Source organism: Nyctereutes procyonoides, unplaced genomic scaffold (genome assembly GCF_905146905.1).
Source record: "Nyctereutes procyonoides isolate TBG_1078 unplaced genomic scaffold, NYPRO_anot_genome, whole genome shotgun sequence".
Lineage (NCBI taxonomy): Eukaryota > Metazoa > Chordata > Mammalia > Carnivora > Canidae > Nyctereutes > Nyctereutes procyonoides.
The window spans coordinates 9,216,887-9,241,468 of NW_026575037.1; the positions used below are offsets into that span (position 1 = coordinate 9,216,887).

The 24,582-nt window shown below is 35.0% G+C and overlaps 1 protein-coding gene across 2 annotated transcripts in view; it reads left to right on the forward strand.

The window, feature by feature from the left end:
* The window catches only part of EDEM3 (ER degradation enhancing alpha-mannosidase like protein 3), a 72,135-nt gene that overhangs the window by 41,627 nt on the left and 5,926 nt on the right, over positions 1–24,582 (forward strand). The window contains exons 9-19 of one of the 2 annotated variants that reach the window (XM_055319331.1): positions 669–766; positions 2,585–2,710; positions 2,924–3,007; positions 4,676–4,759; positions 5,276–5,400; positions 9,683–9,848; positions 10,592–10,746; positions 11,638–11,794; positions 13,815–14,006; positions 15,337–15,502; positions 18,980–19,165. In XM_055319331.1, the coding sequence (XP_055175306.1) occupies positions 669–766; positions 2,585–2,710; positions 2,924–3,007; positions 4,676–4,759; positions 5,276–5,400; positions 9,683–9,848; positions 10,592–10,746; positions 11,638–11,794; positions 13,815–14,006; positions 15,337–15,502; positions 18,980–19,165 (1,539 nt within the window). The remainder of the gene's footprint in view (positions 1–668; positions 767–2,584; positions 2,711–2,923; positions 3,008–4,675; positions 4,760–5,275; positions 5,401–9,682; positions 9,849–10,591; positions 10,747–11,637; positions 11,795–13,814; positions 14,007–15,336; positions 15,503–18,979; positions 19,166–24,582) is intronic. The other variant, XM_055319333.1, reaches the window with a different exon arrangement.

The window sequence follows — 24,582 nt, forward strand, 5'->3', positions numbered from 1 at the left end:
AGCCAACAACCATGTTAGTTGCAGTAATTAAAATTGATACCTCCAAATAGGAGCAGTCTTGATTTTGTATCTACTCTAACTTTAAAAATTGATGTCTTACTGATTAAGGGTCTAAATGTTTTTAAAAATGCACAATGGTCCTCTCCAATGTTTCCTCTTTGGGAGTTCCTCACCGAGAAAATGAGCTTAGAAAAACTTCCTAAAACTAATATCTTCTGGGACGCCTGGGTGGCTTAGTGGTTGAGTGTGTGCCTTCAGCTCAAGGTGTGATCCCCTACCGGGAATTGAGTCCCACATTGGACTTCCTGCAGGGAGCCTGCTTCTCCCTCTGCCTATGTCTCTGCCTCTCTCTCTCTCTCTCTGTGTGTGTGTCTCTCATGAATAAATAAATAAAAATTTAAAAAAAACCTAATATATCCTGCTTTTAAAAAAGTAAGACTTATATTTTGCAAAGTAAGATTCTTTTTTTGGAAATACAAACATTATCAGCAAGGAACTGTTGCTATTTGCATAGTAGGATTAATATTTCTATAAATGTTGAATTTTTAAAGTTTCATGTTTAAACTAATGTTTCATTCTCAGTGTACTAATACCCTCACTTGTACTCTGTCAAGAATTTTTAAGACTTGTTTAATAAAGAATCACATTTATATGTATTTTTTCCATAGATAGTGGAGTTGGAGCAGGGATTGATTCATATTATGAATATCTATTGAAAGCTTATGTCTTGCTTGGAGATGACAGTTTCCTGGAAAGATTTAATACAGTAAGTTGACCCAATTTTGTATTAATTTTAAAGCCAATTTTATTTGAGTGCCAGATTTTGATAGAAACTTAATTACCTGAGTGGTAATCTAAGAAATAATCTTTTAAAATTGTGAATTATTTTTTTGTCTGTATTCCTGATGATATTGGACAGGGACAGGACAAAGTTACATACATTCCAAAAATTAGTTTACAGAGTGGTTTTATTTTCATCTCTTTTTTTTTTCATCTCTTAACAGAAGTTTTTAAGTTCTGCCAATAAGTCATAAAATAGGTAGATCAGAGTTTACTTAATCTTCTTTTATACGAGGAAGAGGATTTATTGGAATAAGTTACTAGTTATCTTTCTCCTTTGGATTCCAATTCTTTTTGAAATCTTGAAAGTTTGGCCTAGTCCTTGATCACACCTGCACACACATGCAGAGGTGGAGATTGAGCGAAACTAGTGAGTATTCATTTCAAAAGCAGGTCTGTGAGTCCTAAGTCTGGGTCAGAACCACAGGCATAGGAGAAGCGGAAGGATTATTGAACCTGATTGGATTGCCTTCGTAACTGAAGCAAATTGAAATCAGTACAGCAAATTCATCAGCTTTATCCCTATATTCTTTTTGAAATCATTTACAATTTCTTTGTGTACCCATCAGTTCACCCACATTACTGTGACATAGTATAGTATAGTGGCTAATGTCCTGCCTGGGTTTAAATCTTGGTTCCACTGCTTTTGTCACTTTGGGCAGGTAACTTTTTTTTTTTCAAGATTTTATTTATTATTTTTATTTTTATTATTTTTTTTTTAGTTTTTTATTTTATTTTATTTTATTTATTTTACATTTTTTAAAAAATTGGAGTTCAATTTGCCAACATGTAGCATAACACCCAGTGCTCATCCCATCAAGTTGGGCAGGTAACTTTACACTATTTGGCTCTGTTCTTTATCCAGAAAATAGGAATACTAGTATTATTCATAGAGTTATGGGAAGGATTAAATAAACTAGTGCATATGAAGTGTTAGAACAGTGCCTTAGCATCTAGCAGGTACTCAAGAATAGTTCTTAAATAATAGATGAGTTAGGAAAAAACAATAAGAGACCTAATAAGTTACTAATTGGATACATTAAAAAACATCACATATTGGTGATTAGATTATAACAAGATTTTTTTTTTTTACTTGAGGTGAACAAGGACAGATTATTTTTGTTGGCTCATTATCGTAGGTTGACTAACAACTCAACCTGTTGTTGTCAAACCTGAGAAATATCTAGAAGAGAAAAGAAGAGAAAAAAGAGTTTGAAGAACATAGAAGACAGATGTAGCAGACTATAAGAGTGGTAATAATGAGTAGATGCATTAATTTAAGTAGGGGTCAGCACCAGAGTATTACATTAGCTGAGAAGGGACTAAATTTCTACACACAGGAGAAAACACAACTAATTCTGTAATATAGAAGCCTGTAACTATATTTCGAGAGGACATAAGAGCATCCTTTGGCCACAGGGTCTTACTAACCATGGACCAGTCCCACAAGACAGTGATGTTCAGGTCTGGTCCCCTCAGAAGATTCTATATTAACTATAATCTTTAATATTCCACGTCAGAATTAATGTAGGGAAGTACATATAATATATTTTAGAAAAATTTCCATAAAGAATAATTTAAATATTTACACAATAATTAGTCAATTTATTTACATATAAATTCAGTTTTACTTTCTTCACAATACAATTTAAGTAGTGTTTTTATTTTTATTTTTTTAAGTAGTGTTTTTAGAATAATACATCTTTTTCATCTACTTTCATGAACACATATTGTGATCTTCTAGCACTATGATGCCATAATGAGGTACATTAGCCAGCCACCTCTTCTACTTGATGTGCATATCCACAAGCCAATGCTGAATGCTCGGACTTGGATGGATGCATTGCTCGCCTTTTTTCCAGGTTTGCAGGTAAAAAAACCAAAAGAACCCCCCCCAAAACCTATGCTTTCTTAATATTAATGTAGAACAATTAAGTGCATATGTGGTCTCTACAATTGAATTACCAAAATGGAGTCACGTTTTAAAATTTATTAATGTATATTTTTCTGTTTATATGATGACTCTAGATAAAATCAACTCCTATTTTTATTAGGTAATTTTGTTCTTATTGTTGACTTCTAGGTCTTAAAGGGGGATATTAGACCTGCTATTGAAACTCATGAAATGTTATATCAGGTGATTAAAAAACATAACTTCCTACCAGAGGTAAGCAAATCATCATTCGAATTCTAATTTATGTATAGTATAAATTGCTAATTTAAAGATAGCAAATGTTATCTAATATATTTTTGGTTTATACAGTACTATATACATTTTCCTTTTTCTCATATATTAAGAGAAATCTAAAGTAATGCTGACCTTTTATGTAAAAAAAACCCCAACAACCCAAATTAGTATTTCTCAGCCTTTTCTAATCTATGCCATTACCTACATATTGTCTCATTCTAACTTTTACATATATCCACCAGCTAGAGAGATTTTTTACTCTTTATTTTCTAAAGCTTATTTTATGAAAATGATATACACTGAATGTATACTCTTCCTGGTCACATAGACTGCCTAGTTTTTATATATTAGTAATAAATATTCTTGCTAACTTGATATGGTAAGATCTTAACAGCACACACTTTGGCTTTCCAGAAATGTACCATTAAAAATTTCCAAATTCATGTATAACCTTATTCTGTCCCTGTTTATTTATTACACTCTGTGAGATATCTAAGCATTCCGCCAACTTACATTGCTTCCCAAAGTATCTATTTTAGAAAGTATAGTTTTATTAGACTTTAGGCAAGTAGGACTGTGCATTGTAGAAAATTCGTATTCACTCAATAAACCAAAGTTCAACTAAATACATCTTACCATCTTACCACAGATGAATTTTTATTTGGTTCCCATAAAGGTTTTGGTTTTATTTTTAATCTTTTTTTTTAAACCAGTTGGCTCTGTTAGTGAATAATTTCAAATGAGACTAGTTTTCTTTTTTTTTAAGATAATTTATTTATTCATAGACACACACACACACACACACAGAGAGAGAGAGAGAGAGGCAGAGACACAGGCAGAGGGAGAAGCAGGCTCCATGCAGGGAGCCTGACGTGGGACTCGATTCAGGGTCTACCAGGATCATGCCCTAGGCTGCAGGTGGCGCTAAACCGCTGTGCCACCGGGGCTGCCTGAGACTAGTTTTATTTTTAAATAATGCCTTGTCTCACTCGCAGAGGATTTGAGGTTGTTATAAAAGAAAACATATGCTAAAATGCTAAAATAGAAATATAGAGAATGACTTAATAATTAAGAGAAAAAATAGAGATAAGGAAAAAGAAGAAAACCCAAAGATCCATGTGGTGGCATTATGGAATTTCATAGTTTAAGCTTCCTAATAGCTAAAATGATCACTTACAGAAATAATTACACTAGTTGGTAAAAATAGCACCTTAGCAAAAATGAATTATGATCTTAAGAAATGAAAACTTTTGGGGGATCCCTGGGTGGCGCAGCGGTTTGGCGCCTGCCTTTGGCCCAGGGCGCGATCCTGGAGACCCGGGATCGAATCCCACGTCGGGCTCCCGGTGCATGGAGCCTGCTTATCCCTCTGCCTGTGTCTCTGCCTCTCTCTCTCTCTCTCTCTCTCTCTCTCTCTCTCTCTCTCTGTGACTATCATAAATAAAAAAAAAAAAAATAAGGAGCCGAGAGTTGTGTTAAAAAAAAAAAGAGAGAGAAATGAAAACTTTCGTTTTATAGATGAAAGTTATCAATATTTTAATTTATAACTTGTTTATGGTCTAACTTATGTACTACTATATATTCTAGAACCACTTGTTTATTTTTAAAATCACATTTCTATACCTATTTATATGTTGTTTTGTCCAGGCATTTACTACAGATTTCAGGGTACATTGGGCTCAACATCCTTTAAGACCAGAATTTGCAGAAAGTACCTACTTCTTATATAAAGTAAGCTATTTTACCTCTCTTTTTGCTGTTTAGTCCCCATTTTCTGTTGGATATCTCACTACCTTATAACAGTAATTGGGTTTTCAGAGTCCTTGTTTAATGTTATAATGGTTGGATATGTTATGGTTTTCATTCATCTAGTCCATAACTATTGAAAGAAGAATTGACATCTAAGTTTTGTGTCTTTTCAAAATATTTACATGAACATTTCTAAAAAGAGAAATGTTATATTCTAGAGCTGCTTTCTAAAGCATGTCTCTTACCTTTCTGGGCATTGAAAATGTTATTTAAGAGCCAAGATACATAGTTGGACAGCTTTCCAGTTGTGTGTTTAAGAAATTCCATAAAGCAGATCCATGGCTTATTTTCAGAGCTAAGTTCTGTGTAACATGTGCTCCAGTGCCTGATACAATGCCAAAGCACCTAGTAGGTACTCAATAAATATCTGATAAATGAGTGGGTATATGGTAATATATAAGCTATATATATGTATACATATATTCTCCTTTTTAATAGGCTACAGGAGATCCTTACTACCTTGAAGTAGGGAAAACACTTATTGAAAATTTAAATAAATATGCTAGAGTGCCTTGCGGATTTGCTGCCATGAAGGATGTTCGTACTGGAAGTCATGAGGACAGGTAAAACAATTCCTAACATCCCCTTTCCTCAGGGTAACTCTGAAACAACACAGAATACAACTCTTAGTTAGAATTCAAATAAGCTTAATGCTTTTACAAAGGGTTTTTGAAGGTGCAAAGCTTAGTTCCTTGTGTTTATTAAACTCTCTTCAATAGGCTCATTTAAAAAGTTTGTATTTTTATCATAGTACCTGGCATATAGTAGCTGCTCCAGTGATTTTAAGTAGATGAGTAAGTGTTCATTATCAGAATCAGAACCTTGGTAATTAAGAGTATTAGGAATGGGGGGGGTGGGGTTCTGTGTTTATTTCTAGCGTTGTACATAATATAAAAACTGTTACCAAGATGATGATGGATGATCTGGATTGTGATTTGTATTGAGTCAAGAATTCCTCAAACATATCTTGGTTAATGTGTGTATTCTTAACTCTGTTGCTGATTTGGAGCGCTGGTGAAGACCATTGGCAATTTCTGTTTCATTGAATACTGGATAGATGTGGATGGTATGAAATATTCAAGCTGTAAAAAGCTTACTCTGGTTACTATGATATTCACTAACATTACAGTTATCCCAGGATTACTTTTCTGGTTATTTTAACCATCCAGAACATAGCAACACATCTCTAACGAGCACTAACGTTTGCTTATTTGGTTACCAAATGTTCATTCCACAGGTATTTATGAAGGTGTCTTCTGTGCCAGAGTTATACTAGTTTTTGAGAATTAAAGATATGAAGACATGTCTTTTCCATCTTTGAATCATTGAGAATAGGCAGATAAACAGACCATATTAAAGGGACATGAAATACATTGGGATATGACAGTCCCTGGGAGGTTTATGGAGGCTTCTGTATCTTGAAGGATGGGAAAGGAAGAGAAAAACAGTGGTAGAAATTTCAGGCAGAGGGACTAAAGGCAGGTGAGACACATCTTTCATCATTACTCAAAGTTGTCCCATAGTCCTTCGATCAGAGTATTTAGATAATAGTTAATGAGGCTTGAGACCTACTTCTCTGATCATAGCTGATAAGAAATGGATGGGTTTTTGGAAGTAGGCATGCAGATACCAGCAAGAAATGAAAGCAGATAGGCTGTGTATTTATTTTTAACATTTATTGACTGCTTCCTATGTTCTGGGCACTCTTCTGATTAAGTACTTGCTTTGTTTAATTCACCTGATCCTGACAATAACCCTCTGAAGTGCAACTTCTATAATCTTCGTTGCATAGATAAAGAGGCCGAGGCACAGAGAGGTTGGGGAACCTACCTAAGGTCACACAATTAATAAGATTAAGTCAGAATTCTCATCAAGGCAGATTAGCTTGTGAATACAGTGCTATTCTGACAACTCATGCAAGGAACAATATTTAGGTTCCTACTGTATGCTAGGCACTGCCCTTAGGTGTGGGGATAGAGAAATTAGAACCAGTTCTTACCCTCCCATGACTTGTAGATAGTGAAGAAGATAGGTGTGTAAAGAAATAATTGTTGTAATCTTGTGATTTGTGTTATAGTAGAAAAAAGAGTAACAGGTTGAGGAATTATAGAGGACGGTATAATTTACTGTTTAGAGAATTCCAGTTTTTAAATTTAGCATTCTTTTTCCCTATCAAATAGTCTTTATATGACATTGTTTCTAGACCATTTACCACTGCATTTGCCCCAATCTGATTATATTCCAATATATAGAGTATCTCTTAAAATATCATATCCAGGATTAACCATACTCAAGATGTGCCTGGCAAAACATCACTGTTCAAGAACAGCTGTGAGGTTGCTAATTTTCTAAGCAGATGATGGGTTTACACCCTCTATCCAGTTGAGGATCATTACTTCATCAACTCACTGTTTTCGTGGCAGCATTGTATCTCTTCTGCATTTGGCAATGAGATACAATCTCAACAAATGAGATTGAGAACTACTAATCTTCATCATTCCGCATTACTAGATGTGCTTTAGATTTTTTAGCAGCTTTGTTATATTTGACTCATAGTGAAGCTATGGCCAGTTGACTTCAGTTAACTTAATTGTGGCCTGCTGACACATGGGTATTCTCCACCCTGCTTTTGAGCAAGTGATTAAGTATAAGCTTAGAGCTTTATAGCTTTATACTTACCTCAGCAAAATTTGATTTTGTTGGGTTTGTGTATGTGCATGTGTGTTTCTAGACCGAAAAGAGTTTGATTCTCATCTCAGTCACCTAAATTACCTATTTTCAGTGATCTACAGTTTGGATAGGCATGGTTAAAAAAATTCATCTAAATTGTTGGGAAGAATTCTGGTTAGGACCATGACTATATACCTTATGGTGTGACACTTGAGAGCTTTCGAGTTACAAGCCCTTTGCATCTGTTGGCTTATTCCCCAACAGATCTACTAGTGCTGTCACCTGTCTCACTAGCATACATACACGCATGCACACACAATTTTCAAAATGGAAATATCTGTATGTTCCTTAATAACTGAAATAATTTAAATGGCAAAAAGAATATGAAAATCTTCCCTAAGACATTTCCCCTACTTGCCCACCCTAAGATGACCACTGTTGGCAGTTGATAAATAGTCTTCCAGATTGTTTTATTGCATATGTGTTTGCATTTGTGTATGTTTATGGTTTTTTAATACAAGTTAGATTATATGATACGATACCCAGTTTGCTAGCTTTACCCAATTCATATTGTGGTGTATCATTTCTCTGTTCAAAGTGTTTACAAATCATCTGTTTCATAATCAGTTCTAGAATTCAGCAAAAATCAACACCCTGCTCATCAGTCTACAGTTTTGTTTTTTTTTTTTTAAGATTTTATTTATTTATTCATGAGAGACAGAGAGAGGCAGAAACATAGGCAGAGGGAGAAATAGGCTGCCTGCAGGGGTCTGGATGCAGGACTTGATCCCAGGACCCCAGGATCAGGACCTGAGCCAAATGCAGATGCTTAAACGCTGAGTCACCCAAGTGCCCCATTTTTCAGTTTTCAAGCTAGCATTTGCTCATGACAATAACTATTCCTCAGAAAAAGTTAAATTATAATAAGTATATTGCAAGTTGACTGGAGGTGTTTTATCTGTTCTGAAAAAATTAACATATAAAATGTTCAAAAAAGTTTTGAAACATTACAGATGAGTCTTTGTTCCAAAACAAAAATATCATTGATGTGTAGGCAAAAGAATGATAGCTCTGTTTTTGAGCTTATACATATGCCAGGTGCTATGCTAAATAGTGGACTTTACAGTATTTCATTTAGTCGTTAACCCGGTGTTAGGCTTGTATTATTATGTCCTTTCCAGAAAAATAAACTGAAGCTCATAGTCCTTATATGATAACCTCATGATTACACAGCTAGTCATTGGAAAGTCTTCTATTTCCAAAGCCTATGTTCTTTACCTCTATGTGCCATTGCCTCTCTAGTTCATTCTTTAGTAATACTGTTAAAACTTGCTTTTGATTTAGTAAATGTTTATTGAGTGCCTACTGTGTGCCAGGACTTGTGCTTGGCTGGAGGTGTGAAACTATGCAATCTGTCCAGTAAATTACAACTTATTATGGCCAAAACCTAGGATATTTTGGGAGGTAGTAAATATAATTAAATTTCATGTTACTGTAACTCCATTTAAAGCTCTGCTCTTTCTGCCACTTTTAATTTTATTAAAGCTTTTCTTTAAAATGTTTATTAAAACATTATAACATTAAAAAATTTGTATAATTGTGTATATTTCTATCCCTCTGTTACTTCTGTATTCCCTTCTTGACAGGTGTTTAAATATTTACAAAGTTATCATAGTCCCTGTGATTTTTGTGTTGTACTCATTTCATGTAATTTTTTATGATTTCCTTTACCTTTGAAGCCTTCTTATTTGTCACTTAAATGGCTACATAATGAACTCCATCAAAATTGTATTACTTACCCAGTTTTAATTAATACTAATTGAATTCTTGTATGGCTCTCAGTAGTAAAGTGATCTGTATTACTGCCCTACTGTTGGTTCTCTATTAGAAGAAATGGAAAACTCTCCTTCATTGGAAGGCCAACTGGAAAATCTTGTCTGTACTATTAACAAGATTTAGTGTACCTGTGTGGTAGGCAGCGCCTCTGGTCTTTTTCATTTCCTTAGAATATTCTTGGAGTCAAGACTATTACCACTGGGATATAGATAAATTCTATAGCACTTTGGACATCTAAAATGGTATAAATGTGTTTATTGACCTTGACTCTCTGTCTTTCAGAGTGTTGGCATTTGAATATTTTTATGTTCTTAGATTTATTGTGACTTTTTATTTTAGAATGGATTCTTTCTTCTTGGCTGAGATGTTTAAATATCTTTACCTATTATTTGCGGATAAAGAAGACATTATTTTTGACATAGAAGATTACATCTTTACAACAGAAGCTCATCTGTTACCTCTTTGGCTCTCTACTACAAATCAAAGCATCTCTAAGAAGAATACAGTAGGTTATTTTTTTTTTTTTTTAAGATTTTAGGTTTTTTTTTTTAATTTTTATTTATTTATGATAGTCACACAGAGAGAGAGAGAGAGGCAGAGACACAGGCAGAGGGAGAAGCAGGCTCCATGCACCGGGGGCCCGATGTGGGATTCGATCCCGGGTCTCCAGGATCGCGCCCTGGGCCAAAGGCAGGCGCTAAACCGCTGTGCCACCCAGGGATCCCAGGTTATGTTTTTTAATTAAATGTCTGATTCTCTGGTATGTGTTTCTTTTTCCAAGTGAAAGTAATCCATGAATAGAATTCAATAAATAGGGATGCCTGGGTGGTTCAGTGGTTGAGTACCTGCCCTCGGCCCAGGGGTTGATCCTGGAGTCCCAGGATCAAGTCCCACATTGGACTTCCTGCATGGAGCCTGCTTCTGTCTCTGCCTGTGTCTCTGCCTCTCTCTCGCTGTGTCTCTCATGAATAAATAAATAAAATCTTTAAAGATTAAAAAAAAAAGGATTTTAAAAAAAGAATTCAATAAATATGTATGTATGGTAAGAGGAAAAGTATACTTGATATTTTCTTACTTTGTTTTCTTTTATTGTTTTATTCTGTATACTCTTACTACTAACTGTATTCCTGTTTTCTTATATTGTTTATCTGGTATATGCTTAGATTTCATTTAGTGTTTCATTTGAACAAGCTATAATGTTAAGTAAAATCATTATTTTTATTTATGTAACATTCTTTTATATTGTAGACTTCAGAATATACAGAACTGGATGACAGTAATTTTGATTGGACTTGTCCAAACACTCAGATTCTCTTCCCTAATGACCCATTATATGCTCAGAGCATTCGTGAACCCTTGAAAAATGTGGTGGATAAAAGCTGTCCTAGAGGCATCATCAGAGTGTAAGATGTATTATTTTATATTTGTTCATATCAAAGTTAATTGTCAGTAAATGATAGAATGTAAGGGACATATAACAACTAAAAAAATATTGACTTAGGCCAAAAATATGTTGAAGTATGTAGTTATCACTAATTAAAAATTATTCATTGGTAAAGTTAGATAGCAAAGTTTATTCTACAGTAATGTCGGTTTTATTATGGAAATTTATTATGGTGATTATTTTGTTTATTGAACTAAGTATTAGTCAAAGGGTGGCATATAATAGTTTTTAACTTCTGTAGTTCATTTTTACAGAATAGTTTTGTCAGATGCTTCCACATGTCTTATATACGTAGAAAGTATTTTTCTTTTAATCTATAGTTTCTAATGAAAATACAGTCTTTTTTGTTTTATTTAATATTTTTTGATGACGTGCTTATTCTTGGTTTTTAAATAAAATTTTTGGCTTAATGAGTTCATTCCCAAATAGTTACATTAGAAAGGCCATCAATAAAAAATTAAAAGAAAAATTTTAAGTGAGTTTTATTACTCATGGATAGAGTATTGGTTTGCTTTTAAAATATTGGGAGAAAACCCTGTTTGTCAAGGAAGAAATCAATAATAACAAATCCCCAAGTCAACCTATTCTCTACCTTTAGATAGTTATAAGGCCATTGGCTAGTATACTCTTGTAGGTAGCATACATGTGTTGATAACTGTAAAATATATTTGAGAGCTATACTACTTAATAACCTAAGTTATATATGGGAAAATAACTGTTTCTAGCTTTTCCAGTTTCACTAGTTCTAAAAATAGCATTTTGCAAATATCTAAAATTATTTTTATTTGCCTTAGGTTTTTCCCCAGTTCGGATTTGTAGTTTTTTAAGCCTTGCCTATAATTACTTTTAGCAGAGAGGAGAGTTTCAGGAGTGGAGCTAAACCCCCTCTGAGAGCCAGAGATTTCATGGCCACTAACCCTGAACATTTAGAAATCTTGAAGAAGATGGGGGTGAGTTTGATTCACCTCAAAGATGGGAGAGTCCAGTTGGTTCAACATGCAATCCAAGTAAGCCATTGCTGTACTAATTAGATACCATCTTGCCCTTTTTGGTCTTACCAACTTTAATGAGATAATGACATTTGGCTTTCTAAAAACTTTTAATCTGTGATTTAAATTCAAATTTTAGGACTTGGAACTATCTTGGAAAGCCCTGTAATTCAACCCCTTCATAGTATAAATCAAATCACAAACAGGTTGGGTAATTTGCTTAAATCTATAGAATCAAATGTAGGGCTCAAATCCAAATTTTTCTGTTTCTCAACCCCTTGTCTTTCTACTATTTTACTTAGAGCATAATCTTAAAGGCTAATAATTAGTTTTAATATCTCTGTAGTTTATAGTATTCTAGCTTTCAAAAAGCTACTGAATCTACATACTTTATTCATTATGGAAATCAAAATTTGCATGTATTTGTCTATGCCTAGGAAAGATAACGTGCCTTTTTGGGAAAATTCTATTGTTTTTTGCTTTAAAAGCTTTCATAACATGAGGCCTTTAATTTTTCACCTTATTCACCTTATTAGTACATTGATTCTGAGAAAACACAGTTTTGCTAAATAATTTCAACCTGCAACGGTCCCCTATATCTGTTAATCTCAAATTCAGCCTTCTTGCAACCTTAGTTTCCCCTCAGATTTCTTTCTCATCTCTGTTGTCACTTCCATCCTTCCTTAAAGAGTATCCTGCCTACTTCCTTATGTTGTTTCACTTACTGTCACTTCTCAGCAGTGGGAGTGGCATCTCTAGTTACATTACTTTCACTTATGCCACCAGTGACATAACTACCACCTACCACCAGTGGCCTCCTACTCTTTATTTGGTTGAATATTTTGTAACTGTTGACTGACCCTTTTTTTAGAACATACCCCTTTCTTGACTTCCAGGGCGTACCAGCAACATACATCTTTCCTACTTTCTGTTCATTGCTTTGTGGATTCCTTTGGAGCTTTCCTTTTTTGGCACAACCACTCAACATAGGCACTACCAAAGAATCTGGATCATACCCTTTTTTCTCTGTATTCTTCTTCAGCAGTCACATCTATTTTTACAAGTTCAGCTGCTATCTTTGTACATATGATTTCTTAGCTATACATAGGTAACCCTGATTTCTAACTTTACACTTAAATTCAGCTTTAATCGGCCAGTCATACATGTCTGCATCTCTGTCTCAGTCTGCCCAAACCTGAATGAGTTATCCCTTCCTGCCCCCACCTCAGTCCAACTCTCTTCCTCTTTGTGTGCCACTTCAATAGACCTAACGTTATTCTCTTAAGTCACCAAAACTAGACATATCCAGATAGGCTTGAACTTTTCTCTGTCTCCTGACTCCTTTCTGTTCTCTGTTATCATTTCACCCCCGTCAAGTCCAAAGGACTTTTCCTGTTAGGTGTCAGGATTCCACCTTCTTTCCACTATAGTCAGGCCTTCAGCTTTTCCTCTCTCAAGACTCAATTCAAATATCCTTCTAAATATTTCCCAGATCCACACTGGCAGACTCAATCATTCCCTTGTCTGTGCTGCTAATCTGCTTTCCCATTTGAGAATTTTATCAGAGGTAAATTTGTATGGTTGTATACTCTAGATATAAACTTCTTAAAGTGAAAGACTCCCCAGTTCCTAGTCAAGTGCTGGGATCTTAATAGATGCATGATACATATATTTTGAATTTAGTGTGGTTATTGGTTCATAATTCCAAAGTCAGTATGAGGTTTATTTCTTAAAAAGGGAAGCAGTGGAAAAATCAAGCAAAGTAAGCATTTCAGCATTTGGTGGAAGTCCAATTCTCAATTCATATCAGAAGTAGGTTGTAGAACAGTGAAAGAGATGTTGAAAAATTACAAATGTTACTTTTGGAAAATATTTCCAGAAGTAATATTTTTAGGACAAATCAGGCCATAAATATTTGATAGGGACCGAAACTAAAAGGGGAAATATTAGAGTAGATTATAGCACATTAGTATTTAAGACATCAAAAAGTTGAAAGTTTTCATTTCAAAAGGGTAAAATTAATCTGTTTTCTTCCTAGGCTGCTAGTTCAATTGATGCTGAGGATGGTTTGAGGTTCATGCAGGAGATGATCGAATTGTCAAGTCAGCAACAAAAAGAACAGCAGCTGCCTCCACGAGCTGTTCAAATTGTATCCCACCCATTTTTTGGCAGGGTAGTATTGACTGCTGGACCAGCTCAGTTTGGGCTGGATCTGTCTAAACATAAAGAGGTGTGTACACTTATAATATGCTTGTTGAAAATGAATGTAAAGTATGTAAGTATTGTCTAATTGCTTAGTCTAATTTAGTAGTTTTAATTAATATTTAATCCAAAGCTCAAATATTTACTCTCCCAATTAAAGTTAAAAGTATATCTTGAAAATTTTGAGTCATGTTTTATGTATATAACATGCTTATAGAATTTCACTTAAAATATTGCTCAGATACCGCCCAAATCTTGACCTGTTCTCTTTGGTATCTTTAATTTATCTAAAAATGTTTTTTTTGTTTGTTTTTGTTTTTTACTTTTTAACAACTACTAGAACCTTTCATTGAACAGACATCTAACTTGGAGCTTTAACGTAGTACAAACAGGTAAAAGCGAAGGTGTTCTGGCTCAAGTGGCTTTGGAGAGCATGACCCTATAGTCCCACTGAGCCAACTTGGAAGACCCACTAAGCTGGCCCAGCTCCTTAGTTTTAAAGTAGGAAACAAAGACCTACATTGCTAAACAGTTCATAAGTTCATTTGATTGGTTGCAGAGTTGGGACTAGACCCAAGTAGCCTGATAATCTAAAGCCAATGCTCTTTGAACTCCATTATCCCTAAATGACACCTTTTTTGTGTGTGTCTATAAATCTAAAGGTTTATAGATTGATTCATCCATTCAGCAACTCTTTTTTGAGTCCCAGCTATATTCCAGGCACTATTTTAGATGTTTGCTGTCTGTCATGTTTACAGAGTGCAGGTCCATACCTTCATGGAGTTTGCATCTAGGAGAGAGGGGGATATTAGTATCTTTACATTAGTATCTTTAAAATCAGTTTTCTGGTGGATTTAATTTTTCTGGGAAGAAGAACAACTTGTGGATTTGTATAGACTAAATCCATTTTTTCCCTCTTTCAAAAATCTTTCTGGCTACAAGTGATGGTTTAAAAGTGGTTCCCAGCTATTTTAAGTGTAGGTATGGTTATGTAGTGAATCTGCCTACAGATTCCAACTTTACCACTTACTAACATTGTGTCTTTGAGCAAACCCTAGTCTCAGTTTCCCCATTTGTTAAATGGTGATATTATATGTATTATTTTTCTTAGAGTTGTCTTAAAGATCAGATTTAGTAATTTATGTAAAAATGCATAAACTGCAGAGCACAGTAAAATGTTGGTTTGGTGCTATGATATGCAAAATGTTGAAAACAAAATCTTATTCTAAATAAATATTGAATATGATATCATTAGAAAAGAAATAAGGTCTATTTAAAGCTCTAGATAGTGAATTTTATTGACTAGATAGTGATTTGAGAAGATAAAAGGATATTTAAGTTACTTTTATTTCTGACAGACAAGAGGATTTGTTGCAAGCAGTAAACCATACAATGGTTGTTCAGAGCTTACTAACCCCGAGGCAGTGATGGGAAAAATCGCTTTGATACAAAGAGGACAGTGCATGTTTGCAGAAAAGGCACGCAACATTCAGAATGCTGGTGCCATTGGTGGCATTGTTATTGGTGAGTAATCCTCTGTGCCATTGTGTTGCCTAGGAGGAGATCATTTTTAGGATTTTTCCTTGTATTTTTCAAAATTTTATCAGAGTTCATATTATTTTTACTTCACTAGACAGTGTAATGGATGGGTAATCCAGTGACGCTCTTAATTTCTGTGTATTGTATATGTTTTTTTAAAGTCTAGATTTGGCTTTTTGTATATTCACGCTAGTACAAGTACTTAGGGACAGTGTGAAGGTGGGCACCCCAAAGCACCCAACATCATGGATAAGAAAATGTGCTTTGAGATCCAAAGTCCCTTAAGGTCAAGAAGAAACAAGCAGAGGGAGGAGCAAGCTCCATGCAGGGAGCCCGATGCAGGACTCCATCCTGGGTCTCCAGGATCATGCCCTGGACTGAAGGCAACGCTAAACCGCTGAGCCACCGGGGCTGCCCTAGATAAAATCTTTAGAAAAATAAAAATAAAACTACCCATTCCTCCACAAAGATGCAGGCTTTGGAGTCAAATACATTGGAGTGCAGTTCCTGGCTCTGCCACAAAATCATGGTGTAATCTTGGCTCAGCTTTAGTTTATCAGTTTATTCAGTAGAATATTTTTTGAACAGTTAAAATGGTAATATCTTTTAGTTGTAAGGTTTGAAGGTATATATAAAATTTCTTAGCATAATAGCTTACATATCATAGGTATAAACCCTAGTTGAAAGCAAATTCTTATTTCTTCAGGTCTTTTTCCAGTGAAATTACAAACTCAAATCATTTTACCTCTGTGTTTCAACTGGCATATTCTGCTTTTTTATTTTTCATAGAAAATCACTTATAACAAGAAGGCCATGACAGGGAAAATATAAATTTTTCTTTCCCTTTTTAAGATTTATTTTTAGAGAGAAAGAGCAGAGGTGAGAGAGGGCAGAGAAAGAGAGATCTCAAGCAGATTCCCCACTGAGTGGGGAACCCCATGCAGGACTCGATCTTGCAACCCTGAGATCATGACCTGAGCTTGAAATCAGGAGTCAGGTGTTTAACTGACTGAGCCACCCAGGTGCCCCAAATTTTTCTATGCTTTATGTATATAGTTTATATTCAGAAAGAACTAGAAAACCTGAGGTCACATCCTAATAATGAACTTAAGTTTTTATAGCTTCTCTCACAGGGGAAATCTCTTTTGAATTTTTTTTTCTTATTAGGATAGATTTCCTTTATGAATTCAAGGTAAATAAAAATTAAGGTGTTTAAAATAGGATTGTCTTCAGTGAAAATAATTAAGATATTTAAAATAAAATATTAGGATTTATTTTAGTGAAAGTAATTATTTTACTATTCCTTTTGGTTATCCCATTTAGGTACTAGTGTTGATTTATTAAGTGCATAGATCATTAGCTAAGTATATAGGAGAAATTCTGCTTAATAACTTAAATCAACAATTGGCAAACTATAAGCCTGTAGGCCAAATCCATATCACTGCCTGTTTTTGTAAATAAAAGTTTTATTGGGACACAGTCATGCCAATTTGTATAATATTTTCTTTTTTTTTTTTAAGATTTTATTTATTTATTTATTCATGAGAGACACAGAGAGAGGGGAAGAGACATAGGCAGAGGGAAAAGCAGGCTCTCCATGGTGAGCCCAATGTGGAACTTGAACTCAGGACCCAGGGATCACACCCTGATCCAGAGGCAGATGCTCAACCACCGAGCCACTTAGACATCTTCCAATTTGTGTAATATTTTCTGTGCCTACTTTTGAGCAACAATAATGGAGTAGAGAACTGCATAGCCTAAAATATTCAATCTTTGCCCAATTACAGAAAAAGGCTGCTGATGTCCAACTTAAATCATCTCTCCATCCTTGGTTATTTTCCACACTGAGATTTCTTTTGAAGAATTAAATAGCTTGTCAACACAACCATTTTGAATACCTCTTTATGAAGACTTTAAAAATATAAAATATTTTTTTAAAAAAGCTGGAATATGTGTGGAATAGTTTAGATTTTCCCTCTAAGTCTAATTCTCATGATTTTTTATACTCTGCAAGGTTTGTCAAGTCAAGTTTGTTTTCTTTAATAGCTGTTAGGATCCTCTACTGACTTCTGTGGATAAACAAATAACAGGCAATGATCCTTACTTTCAGGAAATTTCATTTTTAAAGGGAAATTTTCTTGTATTATAACTTCGTTTCCCTATGTTTTTTGTTTCTGACAAAGTATTTTGTTTGGTTTTGCTGGTTTTCATTGTATATAAACGAGCAAATTAGGGCTTAGTTGTTTTATCCCAAGGACTAAAAGTAAAAAATTATCTTAGAATAATCATTTGGCTGCAAGAGACTATAATTGATTTAAGATGGTTTAAGAAGGGAGGTTTGTTTACTACATGGAACCAGATTATTTTAATTGAATGCAAGAATAAGAAGTTCAGCTGAGCAAAAATCATCAATAACCATGATAGCGTTTTTCACATCTTTCTCTCTCATCTCTGGGTTTTTCTACACTGTCTTCTCGACATCTCTTTGCAGTTCTGCTTTATTCTCCAGCTTGTCACCAACTTGCTCCCTCTCTGCTCATTAGTTCCAAAAAGGTTACCCTAAACTTGCAGCCTCAGCCAATGAGTCTGTCACCTTACTAGGTCACCACCCACTGCTAACTGAAACAACCCTGTGTGCCACTTCCAGGTCCTCCAGAGAGACTGAGAGTCAGGTGACCATGCTTTGTCCAATCAGTTATCGCTAAGGAGGCAGGTCCTATGTGGTATTCTCCACTTAACAGGACCCATCAGAATAAGCTTTCTGAGAAGGGACAGGCGGGCTTCATCTGGCACGTGCAATTAGAGGTGGGCATGACTGGCCCACCCAGGAAAACAGTATTTAGCTGCCCTACTGCAGTTACCTCAGCGGTATAAAGTAAAAGTAGTAGTCACCTCAACTTGCAGAGGAAAAACCACAGTCATCATCCTTCTTTGTGAACCGTATATAAACAGTAACTATCAATTAGTAGTTTGGTAAATGCCATTAAAGGAATTCTTAAACAAAAATAAATTTCATTCATAGTCCTGTTACTGTAATCCAAGTCTTTGAATGTTTCTACTTCTAGGCTTTTTCATAAGCATATGGAAGTTCATAGTCATAATGTCATAAGTTCATAGTCATAGAATTTTCTGTTCTACTTTTTTAATGTAATAATAATAATCTGTTTTTCTGTGTGTTCCATCAAGCAGTTAGTTATAATTTATAATAGTTCACAGTTGTTCACAATTATAAATGTCTGGTAAACCACTTTAGACATAAATCATTTGCTTATTTTGAGTTCTTTCCTCAGGATAAATGAGAATTCTAGGAGTGGAATTAGTGAGCTCCAAAAGTATGTTCATTTTTATGACTCTTGATGCATAAAATAAATGCTGCCAACAGGGAAAAATAGTAAAGATTGGCCTATAAATCTTTTTAATGGACAGATATTTTTATGTTTGCTGTATTCATTTTCTGGCTAGATGACAATGAGGGGAGCAGCAGTGATACTGCCCCTCTGTTCCAGATGGCAGGTGATGGAAAAGACACAGACGACATCAAGATCCCCATGCTATTCTTATTCAGTAAAGAAGGAAGTATCATATTGGATGCCATCCGGGAATATGAGGAGGTGGAAGTACTCCTTTCTGACAAAGCAAAAGATAGAGGTAGGATTAAAAAAAAAAAAAAATTGTGTGTGTTTTTTTTATACAGCATTCATTTTACTTCTTTGATAACAAAAATGGATTACAAAAAGTTACTTTTGGTTCACTGGTAAAACAGAAGATGGTTTCAAAATATAGTTTTCTTTTGGAAATAAAGGTTATAAAACATTTATTTTGCTTTGTTTGCTGACTTAGGATGGTTTTAGAATTATATTTTTTATATGTAATTTATCATTTTTGCTATGGTTCTGACCAGTGATAAAAATAAAGCTAATATATCAAGAGAGTTCATTTAAACATCCACAAATATTCACCATTCAATTCTACTGATACTACATCTTACATTTCTTTTACAAAGAATAAAGAGATTATATCAAATGGTATTGTATACAATATAATAGTAGTAGGACACCAGTAATCAAATGATCACTGTCTTGGTGAAGGTAGTAAAAATCTAGCAGCTTTATCCACTGAGGTGTAAGTTTATCACATAGGGATTTATAAGTTACAAGAGTTACAACTGGGTGTTGCCTGAAGACCAGGGTAGCATGCCTTAATTCATGACAATATATAATCTTCTCTAGGCCAAAATATTTGTTAGTAATTTGAAAGCTGTTGGAAATACAAATTTTCGTACAAATGCAAGGTCTTATTAGTACTCTTACTAGTAAGAGTAGTACTCTCTTTTGGTTTTACGAAGCCCAGGGATAGTGGAGAAGTGAGGGAAAGTGAACCATCAGACATAGACTGCCATCCTACATTTGGGAGCAGTCCTTCTTATCCACTGGAGCCCCTGGAGAGAGAACTGTACTTCTCTCATTACAGGTGTACATGGCTGAAATCTTGGGATTTGTGCAGGGCTGTTGAATCCCTTGGGATGTTTATTTGACAGCTAGGTAGGAAATAGATTCAATTCAGTGTAACTTCCAAGTAAAATAGTAAAAAAAGTTTAGCGATAATCTAGTGCCAGCCAAATCAGTGTTTTGTTGTCTTCTTGTAGCATTTTATTCTTCTTTGAGATTCTTTCACATGTCTACTATTTAAGAGCAATGAAGTGAGTAGGATGAATGTATGTAAGGGTGTATAGATGGAAACAGAATTGAAAGGATTTCTGATCTTAAATCCTCCTGTGTTCCTGACTTTTTTTTTCCTGAGTCCTTTTTCTCACTTAGATCTTCTTTCCTACTTATGTGCATTTAGGCACTCAAAAACAGGCAAATTATTATTCCATATAACTCTTTAATGCCTTTGCTTTTTTCCCCCCTGTTTTGTGCTACCATTGGAATTTCAGCAGCAATATTAAAAGGTAAAATGATTCCAAGCTACATTATTAATAGTAGTAAGTATCTTGCATTAATAAGCTTTAAATTATATATATATATGTCTGTGTATGTGTGTATACACACACATGCATGTACAAATATATAAATATATATAATTTTGTTTCAGTGGATACCATGATAATATCTGGTTTAATGTAATTAGATTATTTTCATGTCAGCTGTCCCACAATAATAATTCTTTATTGATCCTATCATAACAAACCCTATGAATTAAATATCCATAGAATAGATGAATTCACTAGTCCATGTAAGAGTCTAACAAAGATGTTGTTTTGGCATGTATCACTTTTGATCATTTTTATATGAATATAAAGTATTTAAAATATCAGCTTCTTTTAAAAACTCATATGTGTGTAGGGGTGCGTGGGATTAGGACTACGAGGTCCTAGTAAAGTATGTGCTTCTCATACCAGAGAAAGAATAAGAGAAAAGATAAATTCTGCTACAGGTAGTCTTCCCCTCCCACCTCATCCATTGAGGATATATCCAAGACCCCTCAGTAGGTGCCTGAAACTGGATAGCATATTGTTCTGTATATATACCATGTTTTCCTATGCATACATACCTCTGATAAAGTTTAATTTATAAGTTAAATACAATAATAGGTTAATAACAATAAATTAATAAAATAGAACAGTTACAACAATATGCTATAATGAGATTTATGTGGCTCTGGTCTTTCTTAAAATATCTTCTTAGACTATACCCATCCTTCTTCTTGTGGTGATGTGAGATGATAAAATGCTACGTGGTGAGTTGAAGTGAGGGCAATGATATAGGCATTGTGACCTAGCGTTAGGCTGCTATTGACCTTCTGATGCTGTGTCAGGAGGAGGATCATTTGTTTTCCGACCTCAGTAAACTGTGGGTAACTGAAACATCAGAAAGGGAAACTGTGGCAAAGGGGAGAGGAATTACTGTATGAAAAATATAATCTGAACAGTATTCTTTTAAGGACTGTGCAGTAAAAGGGCTTTATTTTAAATGATATATTTTTTAAAGTTTTGCTAGTCTAAATTTAGTAAACTGTGATTCTGTTACAAGTGATCTTTTGAAAATCTAAAAACTCCTCTTTTTGTGTAGCTCTTTCAAGAACTGTACAACTATATTAACAAAATCAGTGTAACAAAATTACCAGTGTAACGAAAACTCAATAATAGTTTTATTAAATCAACTACTTGATTCACTTAGGAAAATATCCTAAGAAGTTGATGTCTGTAGTGGTTATCATTAATTTATCCTGTGCCATTACTGCATGCCCCATTGTTTTATTCCTGCATCAGCATCAGCCAGTGCATTCTTTACAAGCATAGATTCCAGAGTCTTACTCCAGAATATTAAATCAGACACTCTGAAGGCAGGGGTCCAGAATCTGAAATTGTAAACAAGCATCCCAGGTGAATGCATCAGCTACACTTTGAGAAGCACTGAACAACATGAAGAAGGCATCTCTCTCTGCCTCTCTCTCTTTTAATTTCCCAGATATGTATAAACCATATTATACCATCAAGGGTACTAGGTAGGATTATGTAATATAATTAGCATCCTTAAAATCAGAACAGTAATATGCCCTCCAGATTGCCTTTTAAAAATCTCAGTCCACAAATACATACTTCCTTTATAAAATTACACAGTTTTCATTGAGCAGTTCTTCCCACATAATTGGGGAAGAAATAGTTGATATAATTGATACAGAAAATAGAAGCCCCAGAACAAGCCCCCACTTCCTCTCTCACCTTCTTATTCAGACGATAAGTCTCAGCCATTAATACAGAAATATCTGCAGTAGTCCTATCTGCTAGCAAAAATGTTCAGATATCTTACTACACATTCTTCTTCAGAAGTCAAGCATTAGTAATTTATCATGTGGAAATGTTGCTTCCTCGGGTCAAACCAGTCATACTTCTAAAAGTTGAGCTATTCACAGAAGTTTTATTATCCTGTCTCTCATGTGTCCTGTCTTTTCATACTTCAAGAATTATTCTAACCCTGTGCTCACCAACAAAGACACAGTGCTGTTACGTTTAGTTCCAAATTTAAGTTTATAATTAAGGGTCAATTTCCTTTTCTCAATAGTATTATCAAGGGGAAAAGACTCAGCATTTTAAAGTTTTCATACATTATCATGCTTGCAGTTTACAGTATAGGCCTATGGTGCCTTGAGAGCTGTAGACAGACGTTTTCAGGGCTACTCCTGTATTTATATCTACCTAATAAAGAGGTAGACAGAGAAAATGAGGGAAAGAAAAGTCCCATGGTTTGAACTGCTATTTAAGTCTAGCAGTGTTATTTTTCCTAAGATTTGCCCTCACTGAACTTGACGGGTGAATCTGCCTCTAAAATTGAACTGCAAAATTTAGCATGTTTGCAGAGGACCTCTTTGCCTGGAAAGGAGCATCTGAAAAATTCTTCTTAAGCCAAATTGATACCTGTACCCCTTCTACAACCTGGCATGTTTTCTTGTGCATTGTTGTGTTTGCATATCTCTTCCCTTTACTGAAATGCTTATCAATCCCTATCCCCACTCCCATGGCCCATTTCCTCTTTGAGGACATGTAGCCATCTTACGTATCCAGTTTAAACACCATATTTTGTGGAATTTTCTCTTATTATCCTAAGTAAAATTTAAGGGTGTCTTTTAAAAAAAAGATTTACTAATTTTAGAGAGTGAGGGGGTTGCGGAGGGAGAAGGAAGGAGAGTCTTAAGCAGAGTCTGCGCTGAGCACAGAGCCCAACATGGGGCCTGATCTCAGGACCCTGAGATCACGACCCTGAGCCGAAACCAAGAGTCAGGTGCTCAACCAACTGCGGCACCCAGGTGCCCCAAGGGTCTTTTTAATATAGTTCTACTTTGGCATTCATTACATCCTGCTTCTTTACCTGCTCTCATCTCTATAATCCTTGCTTTCAACAAATGCTGGCTGTACAGATGAATGAATGAATGTAGAACGTCCAGTCTCTTAAGTCTTTGCCAAGGCTCCCTTGTCCTATTATTATTATTATTATTATTATTATTATTATTAAAAGATTTTACTTATTCATGAGAGACACACACAGAGAGAGAGAGAGAGAGAGAGAGAGAGAGAGAGAGGCAGAGACAGGCAGAGGGAGAAGCAGGCTCCATGCCCAATACGGGACTCGATCCCGGGACTCTGGGATCACGCCCTGAGCCAAAGGCAGGTGTTTAAAAAAAAAAAAAAAAAAAAAAAAAAAAAAAAAAACAAAGGCAGGTGTTTAACCGTTGAGCCACCCAGGCATCCCTGTCCTTTTATTATTAAAACTTAATAATTTTCTTGTCTTTTTATCTTGAGACTTTTTTCCATTCTTGTTTTGCTTCCTGTGTTTCTAATACACCATTCCTGAATTTAATGATGTAGTTGTTAATGCTCTAAGGACTATGATACTCCATACTGGATGCTAACCCACACCTTAGAATAAAGATGTGAAGCAGTGTGGCACACTCTAACTCCTTCCTTGCTTTTGTTTCTCTCCCATCTTTACTTTGCTGATTGCTGCCTCTTTGCTATATATCAGATAGTCTTAGTATCTCCTCTGTCTCCAGGCTTGCTCTTCTTTTCCACTAATCTGTTTGTTTACTCCTATGCCAATAATAAAAGTTTGCTGTTTTGAGTGCATTTTGTTACCTGATAAGGCAACTCTCTTCTCACTCTTTTCAAAACTTTTTGACTTTTCTTTGATATATAGTCTTCCATAGGAACTTCTGAATAGTTCTGTCTCACCCCAAAAGAAAACAAGACAAGAAGTAGAAATGGGGGTTCATTTTGGAATTGTGTGGTTATATGCTTTACATATAAATAGGAAACTTTTATTAAATATTAAGGCTTGCCATGCAGAAACATACACTTATCTGTAAATGTCATCAGATCTTGTTTTGTTTTCTTTTTTTTATACAAATTATTATTTTTAAGATTTTATTTACTTATTCATGAGAGATAGGCAGAGACACAGGCAGGAAAAAGCAGGCTCCCTGCAAGGAGCCCGATGTGGGACTCGATCTGGGCACTCTGGGATCACACCCTGAGCAGACACTCAACCGCTGAGCCACCCAGATGTCCC